The following is a 16,827-nucleotide window of genomic DNA, read 5'->3' on the forward strand; positions in this document are numbered from 1 at the left end:
ATTGTTATTCATGGTGAAGTTGATCCGGATATTTGATTCTGCTATTAATAGTTTATACAGGTTTATACAGGTATGCACTCGAAACACGACACCTATCTAAATTTAACTTCTACCTGTTCAAAAGCCGTGTTACCTTCTCGATATTAATAATGACTATACATATTACAAGTACATGGTTTGGTACGCGCACGCATAATCACAGAGGTTAGATTAAGATTTAGGAGTAAAATTTAAGTTTAAGTTAGATGTACGTGTAACTGTAAGATAGTTGTAAAATTCTAAATCTGAAGGGAACAATAAAAGCATACATTAGTATTACAAGTATATATCGCCACCAATTTGCCTGTGAGAAATACGTTCTATATTTTGAATTAGGATTGTGAATGGAGAATTGTAACGATTGCTATTAACAAATTACCATATCATACAATAACTTGTGAAATTTGTTTAATCTTATCGAGACTGTTTTACTTTTATATCTTTTTTCCAATTTTTCTTCTTGGACAAGAATCTTCTTGAGGCATTTTGGGCATCTCACGTAATTATTCGTTTCAGAAAATTCCGCGTAAAAATTCCGCCACGACGGCGAAGGGACGTGCGACGTTTGTACCCGCGGGAGAGCCTTAATAGACGCGAATTACGGCACGACGTACGCGCGCGCACGGAATTATTAAATCACGTTGCATATTGTTATGCACGTCGCGGATGATTGGCTCCATCGTACCCCAGCCGGGATACGCCAGAATCATCGCGCTCGCAATCGCGTATCCTGTTTGACCGTGGCATCTGGATCATTGCGTCGCGTTGCATCCCCGGTACCCTGGCTGAATATCGACTGTAATCAGTCTCGTGTCCACGCGAGCGCGAGCCCTCCGCAGAATTTCGAAATACGTCGAACAATTCGTGTCCATCTGTTTTTTCCTAGTATTTTGTATTTTTTTTGTTCCTGCGGGTTCGCCTTTATGATGCGGCCGTGCACCGTGCGAAACTGAAAAAAGTTGTCACCGGTTGGTTTGAAAGCAACGTTGAATTTTTATAACGATAGTTTGCCTCGCGCATGGCATGCAAATTAACTTTTCGCGGGTCTACGTACACAGAGAATGGCCAATCTACATAAAACGCGTAATCTATGTGGGCGACGTTTACAGTGGTCATGTTTCCTCGCGCTCTTCCTCACGTTTTCTTGCTTCGGACGCTGTTTCTATTTCTAGAAGTCAAATTTGCGATTTGCAACTACTTTCTGATTGCGTTATGACGAATGCTGTATTTCGAGCGATTTTAAAACTTCAAATATTCTCATTAGAATAATCGTATTACAGACCAGCCGAGTTTGTCATTAATTCATTGTACGGGAACGTTGCAGAAAACGTAGACTTGAATACAGTCGGTCGTAATTCCGGAACGGTGTTATTGTCCGAAAACAAGCATGGCGTTGCATATAGTGCATTGCACGTCAAACGCAGAAACGCTTTCGGGTTGTAACTGTGCTGACCAAGGTGTTAAAAGTGGCTTGGAATACATCCTGCGATGCCGACTGCAGTAATGGGGGCGATTTACAGTCGTACGAGGGACTGACGGACGTCAGAAGTGGTCTAAGCATCACGGGACGAAGCTCGAGGGTAGTTAGGATCGAAAATAGAGAATGGTCTGTGATGTAGCACAATGCGACCTGAACAAACAGCGAGATGCAGCGGCGCGTTTCGTTGCCGCGTTAGAACAGTGGTACGCTCCCACATTGCGGAAGCGCGTGCGTGGGCAATGCGATGTAATGCAAGCGAGAGTTCGAGTGTGATACAATGAGAGCGGTTAACAAACTTGTCGAGAAACGTACCATTCGAGAGACATTGCGAGATCGAGCAAGCGGGATGAATTCCGCCGCGCGTTCGAAGAACATCGGACACGGACGTTATAAAGACATTAGCTTAGACGAGACGACATTGAGGGAGCAAAAGCGATTCTTTCTTTCTTTCTTCTACTTCTTTCGAAGTAGAATGCTTCACGTGTCGATTGCGGGAACCTAAGCATCGAGCGCGGATCTACACTCTTCCACCCCCGTCCATTCCACACGGAAATGGACACCGCTCTTGGCGACGAGTTCCTCAAGAAAGCTTCGGGGAGTCACCAAACGCAAGGGATGAATGGGAAGGCATGACGGAGCGTCTCCGTGACGGGGTGAATATGAGATAACTTCCGTATACTTTTGCTGGACCGCAAACGGGTGCGCGCGTAGTCGCGCAGCCGTCGAGGAGCGGAAAACGCCTCTATCGCCCGACGACTTCTTACCCGAAGCAAGAAGTCGCAAGGAGTTCATGATGTTTGTATTTGGCACTCTGCTAGCTCTCGTGCGGTGCGCGCGAGGGTTTCATGCACTATTCTGACACGTCGAAGCTGTTGGCTGTCGGCTGGTACCGATAGCTGCCAGCCCTGACGAGCCTCGTCGAGGGGTGGTTGTCGCCGCGGCGGAGTACGCTCCCCGCGCTTTCGGGCGGAAAGTGTCAGCAAACACCGGAAGCACTTTACGTGGCGGCGCAACGTTGCGTGCACTCGCGTGAGTGTTTGCTCGCAGCCACCGCAATATCTCCCGATACGATTGGAACTGCGGCGATGTCTGGAAGACGAAAACCGGGGAACCCGACGTGTGTCGCGTGCCCCATACGCCGTGACATCCTGCGCACATCTGACATGGTGATGCACGTTTTGACGTGAAAAAACTTTTCCGCGAGACCGGAAAAATCGAACGGAGAGCCCGCAGGGGAAAAACAAGAACAAACGAAAGAACCGCGATTCCACTCCGTGTCTGTTTCGGTGTATTCGTCGATTGAATGATATGCGTGGTGCGGGATACAGAGAATCTGCCTCTCATTGAAAGCGATCGAAAGCGCAACGCTCGGTGATTCAAAGAATGAAATTCGAAGATCGCGAGGCGATCTAGATGTGAATAGGTGATTTTACAGATGTCAAATATGGATACATTCTGGATGCAACGACTTTGTTCACTGGATGTTATTAATTTTCTATTTACTCGCACATCAATGTTTGATTTATCAAACATTCAGAGTCTGCGTACGTAGTTTAACATTTGGCTTTAACTATTAATGGCTTTTGAGAGACTACAAAGTGAAATTGAAATCTCCAAGGCAAAGGCACTTCTTTTTGTGAGAAAATAATTACTTGTTAAAAGAGTTTTCTGATTGGTCTAGTTCAAACATATATCCATTGAGTTTTTTTGTAATTTTGCGTGCGTTCAGTGCATTTACACAACGAGCTTAATGCACCACGAAGTAATCAATATAGCACGTACTATACAGCAGCAATTTTATGCGAGCAGGTTGAGTGCCTGGTTTGCGACCATTAATTGCTTTTATGGCTTTTGTTAAATGGAGTTCGGAAGATATGTGTTTTCTTTCGGTTGAAAGAACTTTAATGCACTTCTGCCAGCTTTATATTTTCTGGTGAATTTATTTTTTATCTAACTGTGACATTATACTTTTCGAATATCATACTTTTTTGTCAAGTAACATTGCCAAACTGGCACGACGTATAAAATCCGCGTTTAGTACCAGAGCTTTTAGTACTCCCTTAAAAAAAAAACAAAAATCGTTAATACACAGAAGAAAGGAGAACGGTATCAGAGTGTACTCTCATTGCTAGCTGATCGAAGAAAAAAAGAAGAGTGATAGGAACAAGGAGCAACAACACGCGCGACTCGATTGAAAAGTTCGGTTCGCGTTCGTCAGTCGATTCGTGTCCATGCAACTCGCGGAACGAGGATCCATCCCCGTTTACTCCCTCTGGCTTACATAGAACGCTGCCAGACAAAATTAAAGCATTGAGAGTGGCGGAGGATATAGCCCGCGCGAAATACGAGGGCCGGCTGGTTTATTTATGTGACAGTCTAGTTATAACACGCGCGCGCTAGTCGCAGCTTTCCGAAACGTACGCGAGCGCTACATCTCGATACTCTGCCTGCTCTCGATTCGGTAATCGAATACGTGGAAAGTCTAGCAGTGAGAGAGGATCCGACGGGATTTTCCTTCCGCCCTCCGTATACTGCTCTCTTGTTTCTCTTTCTAGAAACCGTTGGGAAGTCTGGTTACTTCGGTTACTTCCGAGATAGAAGCAGAAAGCAACAATTTGCCGCATTTTTATGCGGCCAACTTTTGGCGCATCCTCCTTTTAGTTTGTTCAATTCAGTCGACATGTATGTATTATCCGCACGACAGCAAAGAAAAATAAACTACTCGTATGGTCCATCTTTTTTGCGATAAATACACGCGGAAGAAAAATGCTACTACAAAATGTTCTTGCTCAACACATTGGCAAATAAAAACAATGCATTTCAAGAGAAATACCTTGCGGTAGTGCATTTCAGCATGAAATTAATCCGAAAGAAACTGGAAGTCAAAGTAATTCTTTTATCTGTTACTTTTATAAATTACTCTTATGAAAAACTACTTTTAGAAAATAGCACTAATTTATTGGCACTCATGTAGTACTCCTTAGTTGATTATATGTTCTCCACAAAATGTGCCTTGTTGTCAGAACAATTTTTCTCATCTATGCATCTATGCATGATTTGGGGCTGCTGCAAGCGCGACTCGCGAGCGGGAATCCGGAAGCGAGTGGATAAATGAGTATGAGCGTCTTAGGCTCCATGGGGCGCACCGTGTCACGCTGATACGAGAAGGGCGCGCGAAAACTTTTCTTATCCGGCGCGAAGTTCCGTAATCATCGGACTTTCCGCTTCACTTTCCGCTGCCGCAGCCGTATTCGCGAGATTGCTTTGTTAGTTATTTGTTGAGGAACTCGATTCACTGCGACGAATAGACGTTTAATGAGCTCGTTCCGTCGCGCAAAATGTTTGCATAACTTCTCGCCGGGTACTCCTCCTTTTCCACCGTCTCCTCTTCATCGACGCGCATCATTATCCGCTTCGCGCGTTAAACTGCCGCGCGCGAATCCGCAGGAGGCGCCACAAAGAATACGTCGGCAATTATCAATATCTGCTTGACACCCTTTATTTTCCTTTCTGTCGTTCCTTTCTCGGGCCATTTGCCGAATTAAACGGCCGGGAGAGGGTGAAGCGTTACGTATTTATCAGCGCAAAGTGCGGACTGCCGTACTGCACTTTTTCGCTACTTTAAAATTCTCATTTAAGACATAATTACGACGGTCTCTCGACACTATGGAGCACTCTCCAAATAAATACCAAGATATGAAATGATATCTTGCTGCAAAATTATTTTTAACAAATAGTTGCCTGTTAGGAACAGGATCTGGAAGTCCCGAGGTACTCTCTGTGCACTTCCTCCTCGTTTTGAGGAAAACATCTTTTATATATTTTGCATGATGAGAAATGGAACGGAAGTGTGCGCTCATTGTAAGAAGATAAGGAAAAACGGTGCACAGAGGTAACGTCGGTCGCAAATGAATGAAAATAATAGTACCTCTCCTTCTTCCTTTACATTATTTTTTTAAACGTTCGCAAGACCTTTGCGTTCGTTATTTCAGTGGAAGACACGCATCTGATCCATCCGTTTGATCTGGACGCGCAGAAAAGTTCGTGAGACGTTTACATCTTGGCCAGATGCTTCAGAATCGTGATACTCACTCGACTGTAAGGCCATTGTGATGCTCTTGACTGTCGGATCGGTGTAAATTCGAACGTCGAACCCGAGCTTGCCTAATGATGTCTTAAGGTCTAGACAATCCTTCACGGAGCCCTTTCTCGTATTCATGCTCTCGAAATTGACATGGTTCAGTATGAGCGCCACTCCTCTTCTCTTATGGTTCATGTCATACTCTTCAGCGTACGGATCGAGATTGATTTTGATCGGCTTTTGGGTCTCGAAGAAGTCTCTGCGTAACATATCGACAGCATATATTAAAAAGTTACTCAAATGAATACAGAAATATTTAACAGAACAATAGTTTTTATAATTAAGAGAGAGATATAAAGATTGAGAGATTATGGAATACATCTCATAATTACGTAAAATAATTATGGGAGCCGTTAGATGTCCAACGTTATATAATAGTAGTTTTATCCATCTCGCTTTATTGATTTTATTGCCAGATGACTTCGAGAAATCCATTTTGCGACAACAATAACATATATTTTGAAACTACGGCTGCGTTAAGCTCATGGTGACGATAATGTTGCAACTTTATCTTATCATACAAAGTTGGTAATGTTATTCTGAAGATGTACCATAGCAGTACTTAACTTCCTGGCCGATCGTATTCCATTAATTAATGGAAATGATGCGCCGCGATATTATCTCGGAAGGATGTTGAAAAGTGTCTGAACTCCCGTTCCGGAGTTTGATATATTTTAGACGAAGTGGCATAGATAGCGTTTATTACAATGCGTAGCATGATACTAGTACGAGAAGCAAATAATTTAGTAGTTTCGCCATTAATAACGCGACTGCAGAACTGCAGTACGAAATGTGCGTAATTCGATATGCTTTTTATCGATTACTTTTAATCAAATATTTGTACATCCTCTGAAAAACATGTTATAACAGAGTTATTACTGATAATAATTATGCAATGGTAATTATTACGTTAAAATTCTCATGTAAAAATTAGACCCCTACAATCGGACTCTTTATCAAAAAGAGATTAAAATGTCATTAATGCAACGAAAATTTATGAAAGTGAGAGAAATGGCAAATATTATAATTCCGGAATAATTTTATGTATTGGATTGGGAAATCCGATTTTTTTATTAAAATTCAAAGACTTTCTGGACTTTCTGGATAACACATTATACATAAACAGAAAGAAATTTGATTAAAAGCGATTAATAGCCCGTTTTTCGGCAGAACAATTAGCACGAAATTCGGTGCTTCGTTCGAGAAAATACGAAAACGGACGATTTCCGTGGCACTTTATAATTGTCCGGTACTTCCACGAGTGCAAAAAAAGTCGGTTTCTTGTGTAATGTGCACATCAACCGAAGTACACCAAGCGCAGACGGGCACGAGTTTCGCACGAAATAAATGTCAGTGGCATTTAGCGTAACGTCTCCGTACGGTTGGCGTAATTAGGCAACTAGCTACTGGCTGCAGAATCCTGGACTTGAGGACAGTCATGGACAAATGAATAGGACGACATGTAGAGAGAAAGAGAGGAAGAGAAAAAAGGAGGATAAAGAATGCGGGAGATGCGGAGGAGTGAAAATGTATCTGAAGAACGTTTTGCCTCTTTGCAGGTAGTTTTTGGGGGAGGGAAATATCGGAGGATTTTTCCTCTCTTTCTCGAGACGTGCTCGGATGAGAAGGAAGGACCGGAAGGGAAACGCGCCCCGGTCCGCTTTCCGCTCACGTGCGCTCACGCAGACGGATATCCTGTTTAACCGGAGCCGTGCGGCCGGCGTGGCATCATACCGCGGTCGATTTAATTTCAACTTAGAAGCCGCGCAACTCGGGGGGAACTTTGCGATTCTGCGATTTCGCGGCGCTTTATCGCGCGGGAAACCCGCGCGTCTCGCGCACGTACGCGCGCTCCAACTTTCGCGAGTTGCCGCGATTACGGTCGCTTCGGATCAGCGTCGGCTATGCCGGCCGAAAGTAAATCGACGCTATTGTGCGCGAGGATGCGAAAGCGGAAGCCTGTCTGAGCTCGTCTTGGGAATGAATGGACCGTAAAACCGGAGCGTTTAACCCTGCCCTGGCTAAGTGCGTGTTCTTGAAGGTTCGGGCGAACCGTGATCGTGGACGAACATTTTGCTTCTTAATTGCAATTATAAATATATACGGCTTTCTAGATTTACCTGGAAGATTGGATGGAACATAATTGAAAATGAAATTGCGCGGAATTATTGATAAGACAATCTATGCGTAATCATTCTAGAGAGGAAATAATTGTCCACCAAAGTGTTCGAAACGCAATTAATCATGAGTTAAATAAATTACAATTACCAGCGAGTTTTTCTTAACGCTCGCTGGAACGCCGAGACAATTGCGGCGCCTTTTATTCATGAACTCTTGCACCAGTTGTTGTACTTTGTTCAAGAAAAAATTACTCTCTTTTATATATATGTAAGTTGAGCTGTTCTGTGTGCGACAGGGGATCGTTTGCTTCAAGAGTAAGTGTAATAATTGTTAGATGTTCTATGTGCTACGTGCTATTAGTCAAGTCACATGTTTGGGTGACAAAGCAACATGCACTTCTGACAACGTTTTGTTCGCGACAACGTGACACACGTGTAACGATAAATACGCATCTGTGTGTACACACACGCAATTTCAGTTCCAAATGTACGTCAATGTATTTTGCCGCTTCAATGTGCGTCCTGCATGTAGTTCGCGGCGGTAATTCGGGCTCAGTAATTCGGGTTGTCAAAACGCTTTTGTTTTATTGTCGACGAGTTGATGATCTGAATATTTTCCAATTAAATCTGCGGCGTCGTGTTTCATCGTCGTAGTTATTCCAGATGCTGAAATAGCATCCAGCACTCAATCCGCATTTCAAAACTCGTGCGATTTATTCACCTCGTGGCTTATAAATGCCAATGGAACTTAATTAAAAAATTTAAGTCTTCTTTTCCGGTGGAATGATGCCCCGTTAATTACGTTCCGTGTACGTGCGGAGACATAGGGTCATTGTAACCGCGCACGCTTGCACGGTAATATCACTTGCACCCGATAGAATTGAATTAATCTCGTTAAAAGTCGTATCGTAAAAGAAGCACGACGACGGAGTGATTAAAACTTGAAGACTGTGGAACAAACTGGAGCGTAAAACTGAAAGACCCGCCGGCAAGAGTCATCGCGAACAACGGATGGATGCAGCGATGAATATATTATATACATATACTAAAATGATACTCACACATACACATCTACACATTGCGCCCAGAGCACTCTGAAATATGCGGGGAACAAGAGGAGAGATCAGAAGCGGACAGGAGGAACACAGGATGTGACAAAACCACCATAGAGCGCTTACGAACTAGTCATAAACGTGGTGAGCCAGTGACCATTACGAAACAAATGTTCGTCGTGGGAGAAGTGAGTTACCGGCATTACTACAGACTCTGCGGCGTTTACTTTGGGCTCTAAAACATTTTGCGCTTAACGACTCCCCGGTATTATGAATATAAATCCAGTACGCACCCCACAACCGCTCCCGTTCGCACAATCTCGCCCGTCCTTTCGCGTTCCGTTCGGTTCCAACAATATGCTTGACCGTACGTTACCGACGAGAATAATCGCGTCGTATCGTGCGTACGATTAAAAAAGAAGAAAGACAAGCCGACGATAATACAACGTCGAGCAGATAACGGCGCCTCGCGTTTCAATCATGTCGATTCGTGTGATAAATCCATTCTACGCAGTAGAATCGTGATTAGAACAGGAATGTCGGTCTGCCATTCCACATTCGAGTCTGCGATTCTGTTCGAGATTCATTCGATGTACAAGAAATCCCGATGAATCGAGGTGAAAAGAGATCTTTGGAGTACCGTCACTCTGGTTTTAGTTTTCAGTTGATCGTAGAAAGAATATTTTTTCTTGAGAAGAATAGCGTATATAAAGCTAAAAAAATGGATATCATTATTTGTACGCCACAATGCTTTTACAGAGAGAGCACAGTGAAAGAAAGAAAGAAAGAGAAAGGGAGAGGAGGAGGATCGAAGGCACGCCAAGAGAAGAATGTATCTAGTCGGCACCTTGGCTACTTTCGATACCAGCACATCTCGCAGCTTTATATATATCGGTCACGACGTGACAAAGTGATGGTGCTTACTTTGCTTTCCTGAATGGCCATCCGTCCGGCACGCTCCGCGGCGGCTTGTCTGACGACGACGACGACGACGACAAAACACTTTGCTGCTTTGGCCCGGAAGTGCACTCGTCGTCCGCCTGCATGTTGCCTCCGGATATTTCCTAACGACCCCGATGCCTTTTTCCCGAATCACTGCCGGATTCACACTGCACCTGCACGCCAAGAGACGCGAGAGCGCCGAATTTATCTTATCATGCGTGAGCATCGTGGAAATGCCAGATAAAAGCATCGCCGAGAGATAATGCCCACCGATAATCTACAACTTCGTGCCCATCGAAAACAGTTAGCGCGTGTATATCATGACACGGGAATATCGCAGATATTTCCTGATACTCCCATTATTGCGGGAATATTTGCTACTTCTCGCGATGCCACAAACTTTCGCATACAGTAAACGCTCCAGTCGCGCGAATAACACGAACGGTAAAACATTGGAGAACGCTGAATTTCGCGGTGCTTCCTAACAGCCGACAACGTTAGCGTTTGCCGTATCCTATGCACGGTAATATGAAAAATAGCATTGCAGACCGGAGGTAGAAAACGGAATATTCTCATTGCTACCTTTAGATCAGAAATATACATTGTTGAAACATTCATGTCCGAGTTTTGAATATCTTTTTATTACGTTTTCCTTCTTTTTTTGTGAGATCATTTATTTCATATTTTATATACGACTATCATGTTGTGCCTTAGCTTCGAGAGAAAGGGAGGAAAGAGAGCCTTTTTTATGTTATACCGGAGTAAAGAATGAGAGAGGAGGGAGGAGTAAAATATTCACTATTTCCTAATGTCACATTTTTCCTGCTTGCTGATGACAATCGTTGACAGTATCTGAAACGCACAATTTCCGCGTATGAAGATTTAATAGAAATTTCCAGATAGTAAATGTTCCTTGCAACGGGGTGAATTTTTTTCTCTGAGATGTCGCTCCCTTTGCGATATCGCAAATACTTCTCCTCGAGTTTTCAATTCCGTCGTCGAATATCAACAATCGTTTTGTCCCTCCTCCTGTTCCTCTCGCTGCAGGTTCGTGCCGGGAATGTCGGTGCTCGCGATAGCTCTGCTCGGCGCGCGATTCGTACGCTTTTACGAGCTGCATTTCCGACTTCCGGGCGTTCTACTTTACCGCCACTTGGCGATCGAGCGCGGCGTACGGCTCTCGCCGTTAATCCATAACGGTATTTGAATCGGCGATGCATAGCTTTCAGTATGATAATGATGAGTGTGCTTTATGGGTGTTCTTGCGCGAACGAGGAGACCGGCACTTGCCAATCGATGTTGTGGAACGTTCGCCGAGATCCCGGAATAGGGCCACGCACTTGAGCAAATCAATCGACTCCCTTTCGAGGGTGGATACGCAACATACTTGTACAACAAGAAAATCACCGAGCGTCAGCAGTATTTTACGCATCGACGCCGCCTCCGAATAATGCCCGTGGGGATTTACGCGCGTGTGTGCGTTCCACTGCCCCTTACGGGATGCGAATCGAGGTTGGTTATTGCGACACGTAATCGATTCGCAGCATACATGACGCAGTAGGACGTATTTAATCCGATTCGATCGTCTGAATGTCGTAATTCGTTTTAATCAAGATACTTGATATTGTAATTTTGCGAGAGTAATTAATGTACCATGCGGTGCACAGGAATTTTGTTACTTTCGGTAAATCGAAAAAGATTATATAGATATTTAAGGGTTGCTCGTACGTGATACGTAAAACGTAAAATGTGTCTCTTGTTAAATGCATCTTGGGAAACGGTTCGAGAAACGGCGTGCACTTGCAATTTTCATTCGCCGATAGCCGGTGGACGGGTAATAGAGCGCAGTCGTTTTCATCAGAGCTTGAAGCGGAAATGTCCATTTGCTCGTTTTACTGCTTAGCCAGGAGCGCTGAAAGGGACGCGCGGTTCCTAAACAGCATGGCACTCTTCGACCCGCATCGCCTCCATCCCTCACGTTATTCGATGAAAATCGCCAGTCATGACACACGTCAGTGATGTCCACTTACGTTGGAATTTCTCTTTACCCTCGCAACTTATCATTCCCCCGTCGATATCCCGGATGTCCCGGTGCCTGATGTATCACGCTGCCTTCTGTACGTGACCATCGTCATGTTAACCGCGGCAACCAAATTACAAAACTCTGCTGCGTGATGTTCAGCGCACGCTACCATAAATGAAATATGCTTGCGAATTCGGAAATTAAAACTCTCGACTTTTGCGCAAGCTACGATAGCTTTGCAGTAGATCTCGCGTAACTCAAACAGATCTGGTACCAATGATGATAACGATAGCGAGTGACACGATATACAATTCCTCTTTATCTGAAAGTTCTTCAATAATTTTAGTCAGCGGCTGAAGATTAGAGAATACCCGTGAATTGAATTTTAGGAATATTAATAAATAACGAAGAAAATTCTTATTTAATTCTGATAAACGTTAGCATATTTTGAGAAAAAAATTGGACAAGAAATATCTGCAGGGAATGAAAAGAAGCGCGAATAAAATACTTTGATAAAGCACAAAGTTAACTAAAGAGATGCTGCACTTTTCTTGCTTCACGAAAGTGCAATTTTCTCGAGCAGAGGAATCGTGCGAAATCTCCGTGATTCGAGCACGTGAAAATACGCAATTAATCCCCGTTATCTTGTTTCCAGACGTACAACATGGACGCCCAAGTTGGTGAATCGTCGGCATGCGCGACGGCACTGCTCTGTGGAGTTAAAGCCAATTACGAGACTGTTGGTCTGGATTCGTCGGCGCGATTCGAGAACTGTTATTCCAGCTTCGAGGCGCGAGTCCCTTCACTTATTAATTGGGCCCAGGATCAAGGTGAGTCCCTGCGTGTTCGATACCATGATGTATAGCAGAGGATTGAACGTTTAAGTAGTAGTAACCGCGCGCTCGGTAGACTGCAGAATATTTATCGCTACCCGGATGTTCCGCTGAGTTTGCTGCATCTGAGCTTGCCTATACATCATCGATGCTTTCGTATATTTGGAATCAATATTTCGTGCGATAGAATCCACACAATAGTAGTCCCATTCAGCGCAGAGCTTAAACGAACAAAATTGAAATTTTGCGGTAGATAGACGAAAAAGAAGACGGAATACATAAAGACATATGGAAAGGGGTCGGTATCGATCAAAGAAGGAATCGAAAAAGGGATGAGAGGACATGTACACGCGTACACGCGCGGTACACCCGGTATACAGATTAATCGTTCTAATCAGGCCGTTCCCTTCTGCGAAAATTCACGATGCGACGTTTACGGTCCAGCGATCTCGTCATTATGAGCAAACGTAATTAATCTGCGCATACATCCAATTTGCCTGGGGACGGGCGTTAAAACGATTAAACTGCCCAAACACGGTACAACGATTAAATGCCCGCGTATATAAATTGAATTCCCGCTTGCGCGCAGCGCGAACCACCCACCGTATTCTTGGCGCGGCGCTTGACCGGAAGCCGATATCTAATTTACGGCGGCGCTAATTGCACAAGCCGGAGCGATTCGCCTAATGGAAGATTTCATGTGCTGTTTATTAACTCGCCCCCGCCGGTGCGAATATTCCGGACGTGAGTGTCCAACTTTCGCAGTTTCACCACTCGCGCAATTCGAAGCTCGGCTGATAAAGCCCGCGTGTTTATGGCTTGGCTCGACACCGGGCACATGTGTCGTGCCGTTAATTAATTTTCTTTACGGATTGGAAAAAGCTCGAAAATTCTTAAATTCAGTACTCCTGTAATTTAAGTGATCAAATATTTAACTTACGCAGTCGCGTTAAATTTATTAGGTGTACGCATGACTTTCAGTCTCTCTCGTTCGAAAATGTTTTTACTTTAGGTTTGTAATATATAAATTAAGAATGAAATTAAGAAGTAACATGAAAGAACAATTCAATCATCATGTCATATGATGTTTCGGAGACTTTGATATCGACGTTCTAAAACCACAAAAGGGCAGGAGCATACTGTTCGCACAAAGGCGAGCGAAAGGCGAAAGGACACCATGGATGGCAGCGCAAAATTCAATTAATGGAAGACACTGCGTTCGCAACCCCGTCAAAGACATCGTCGTTAAATATCGTTATTCGCGCGGATAAGTCACACGAACGTACGGCTATATCATTTTATCACCATGCGTTGCTTAGAACGTAAAGCTAAATCAGAGTAAAGTAATGGAGGTCTCCCGTGCGTCTGTCGCAGAAGTAATTATCGGCGATACCGTTTATAATTGCTTCCGCCGCAAAATTGTGAGTTTATGAGCGGCCTGGCAATGGCGACGAATTAACGTTACAACCTCCCCGTTTCGAACGCGTTTTACTGAGTCATTTAGTAATTGCTTACGGTCACTCGCGATGGATGTTCAGTCGGAAAAAGCGAACGAATTCGCGCACGTAATCCGACTCCAGTGCGAATTTTTTTGCAACCGCGCGCACATGTGCGCCGGTATAACGTTCATGAATTTTGCACTTGCACACGTTGAGCAAAAATCATAAACGTTTCGAAAGCATGTATTGTACGCGTAAGTGCACGCGGTGCGTATCCAGCGTAAATCCCAGTGAGCATGCAATTCGTTAATTACCTTATGAATAATCGTCGATAATCATTCGCAGTTGGTTCCGCAGTTTTTCCAAGCGAGAAAATTCGTTCACAGCTTCGCGTTCGTTTAAACCTCGCAAACTCAAGCTTTTATCTGGAGCTCGCGCCGTTGACGTGATAAAAAAAAATATTTAATCGAAAGTACGGTCGTGTGCGCATTTTTTGCTAATTACAGCGGTGTAATGTCACCTGGCGCCCCACGTTGGGGGTTGGGGATTACGAGCGGACAATTAACGCGGCAGAGGAGTGCGGTTGGAGGTGGTGGTTCTTTCTTACTGGAGCGCGATATAACGCAACGTTGCAACAACGGTTGGCGGACGCGCACGTATTACTCCGGATCCGTGGTAACAAACGGCGGCGTTGTGTTTTTGAGCAGTTGACACGTTGCCAGAGAGAGAGCTGGCCGTCGCGTCGTGGCCGTCGTGGCATACGCATGCGAACACGTTGCTGACACGTGCACCAACGGTGCAGCGCGTCCGTGTTGTATGTACATGCCGGCATGAAAGGACGAGCTTGCTTTGGCGATCATTAAGATGAATGGCCCAGCTGATTAATCACGCACCGTTTGCCGTTGACACCCGGCTTTCCGCGCGCACGAGGGCCGCGTGGCTTTTTGGCCCTCTCGTCGGCGATTTTCTCGCGGTCTTTTCCAGCGCGACACCGGCGACGTGAGATGATGCACGGCAGCGCTGGCAAATCGATGTCAAATAAAGGGATAAAAAATGGAGAAGGAAAAATAGACGAGATTAGGAAAACCATGGCGGAAATAATGAAAGTGGTGAGATAATAAACGGGATAGTGAGGGTGCTAATTGAGAGTTTACGATATGGTCGTTGTTTGACGAATAATCATTATTTTGTGAAATGATCGATGGAAGACAAAATCCACGAAATTATAAAATAACTGTTAAACAGATATGGAGAGAAATAGGAAAAGAATCAAAATAGATGGATCATAAAAATGAGACAATATCTCTTATATTGCAAAGAATATTATACTTATATGGAATATACTCCTTATATGGCAATTTTATATGGACTCTATAGTGTCTTATATGGTTTCTTTGCGGCCTTTTTCTGTAGCTTCTTTTTATGTCTTTTATGTTTTGTTTATTTTATAACACGTTGTAATTTTATTATGAACACTTTATTATCAGGAGCGGTATCGGTGATACTACAATCTCTTCTTACTTCAGATAAAACACTATTAAATCGATATTCCACGGTATTCCACATCGAATTAGTACAAGTGCCTGCACTTTGTTAAGCATAAGCTAATTCGAAATGTCATTTGCCGATATAACGCGTTTTCGCTAAGGAGTTCGCGCATTAAAGCAACTTTGCCTGACGGGAAAGGGGTAAGTTACGCGGATAGGATCTGTCCTCGAGCGATTCAGCCACGGTCCATTTCATGCATCTCGAGGGGCGGAATCAAGATCCCACCAGTTCTCGCCCCGCACTCTGAAACTCCTTGAATTATTGTCTGGAATCGCGAGTCGTGCGCGACTTACAAAATCGCGCGTTTCGCCCGTGGGAGAGGAGCGAATGAATTGGGAACGCCGGTGGCGAAGGGTACGGCGCAGATGATCCCGCAGGAATATTTACGTCCGCGAACCCCCGACCTGGGAACATCTTGATGCAGGACGACTTCGATCCCGTTCGACTGAGAATTTATAGGCACGCATAAAAAAGGATCAATTCCATCGGCTGAATTTTTTCGCCATTTCGTCGCTGAAAATGGGCCGTTCGGGTCTCCACGTTGTTCGGTCTCCTTCTCGAACAAGTCGAGGATCGATTCACGAAAGTTTCCTTGCAAAAATGTGTCCGAAAGCCATCTGTTTCCGTAACTTTTCAATTTGAAACTTCGGATAACCTGGCAGCACAGCTAAGCCTCAAATTAAATTCCTCTTAAAGCAAAGTCACTTCAAGTTAACGAAGGAACAAAGTTCCGTAGTATCCTCACGCCATTACCAGAAGCTCAGCTTGCCAATATGCTCTAATTTGAAAAACAAGATATGAATGTAATTAAATATCTCTTTAATAACATGGACATTTTCATAATTAGATTTCCCATTGAAATATTTCTTGAAAATCGCACTTGGTTCTTCGAGGAATAAAAGAAAATGCGCTTACTCATGCAAGCAATTGGTTTCAATCTCTCCTAACTAATAATTATTAATAATTACTAATTATTCCGCCGAGTAATAATCGCGAATCATGCGGAATGCATGCTATGTGATAATATCGAGCCGAAATATCGAGATCAAAGGGTCCTTGGGGCAGGATATTTAATGAAGGAGCACGCATCAACACTCTCAAGTCGATTAGCATCGGACCACGTTAGAACCACTTCCGTAATTACTAACCCCAGTGGAGCGTTGTACACGTCGCGCAAGCTCGGTGTGCCAACTTAATTTCTTTGCCCGTT

At 44.1% G+C, this 16,827-nt stretch overlaps 2 protein-coding genes across 6 annotated transcripts in view; one reads left to right on the forward strand and one right to left on the reverse strand.

Moving 5' to 3' along the window:
• The window catches only part of LOC105278819 (caspase-1), a 34,431-nt gene extending 22,000 nt beyond the window's left edge, over positions 1-12,431 (reverse strand). The window contains exons 1-2 of one of the 2 annotated variants that reach the window (XM_011338199.3): positions 9,757-12,428; positions 5,612-5,859 (exon numbers count right to left, since the gene is read on the reverse strand). In XM_011338199.3, coding sequence (XP_011336501.2) covers positions 5,612-5,859; positions 9,757-9,878 — 370 coding nt within the window. In that variant the 5' untranslated portion in view covers positions 9,879-12,428. Of the gene's footprint in view, positions 1-5,611; positions 5,860-9,756 lie in introns of both variants that reach the window. The other variant, XM_020031361.2, reaches the window with a different exon arrangement.
• Positions 1-16,827, forward strand: part of LOC105278832 (alkaline phosphatase) — a 181,486-nt gene that overhangs the window by 100,912 nt on the left and 63,747 nt on the right. For all 4 annotated transcript variants that reach the window (XM_011338232.3, XM_026968813.1, XM_011338223.3 and 1 more), the window contains exon 3: positions 12,453-12,627. In XM_011338232.3, coding sequence (XP_011336534.1) covers positions 12,453-12,627 — 175 coding nt within the window. The remainder of the gene's footprint in view (positions 1-12,452; positions 12,628-16,827) is intronic.

The sequence above is a fragment of the Ooceraea biroi genome, chromosome 4 (genome assembly GCF_003672135.1).
Source record: "Ooceraea biroi isolate clonal line C1 chromosome 4, Obir_v5.4, whole genome shotgun sequence".
In the NCBI taxonomy this organism is placed as follows: domain Eukaryota; kingdom Metazoa; phylum Arthropoda; class Insecta; order Hymenoptera; family Formicidae; genus Ooceraea; species Ooceraea biroi.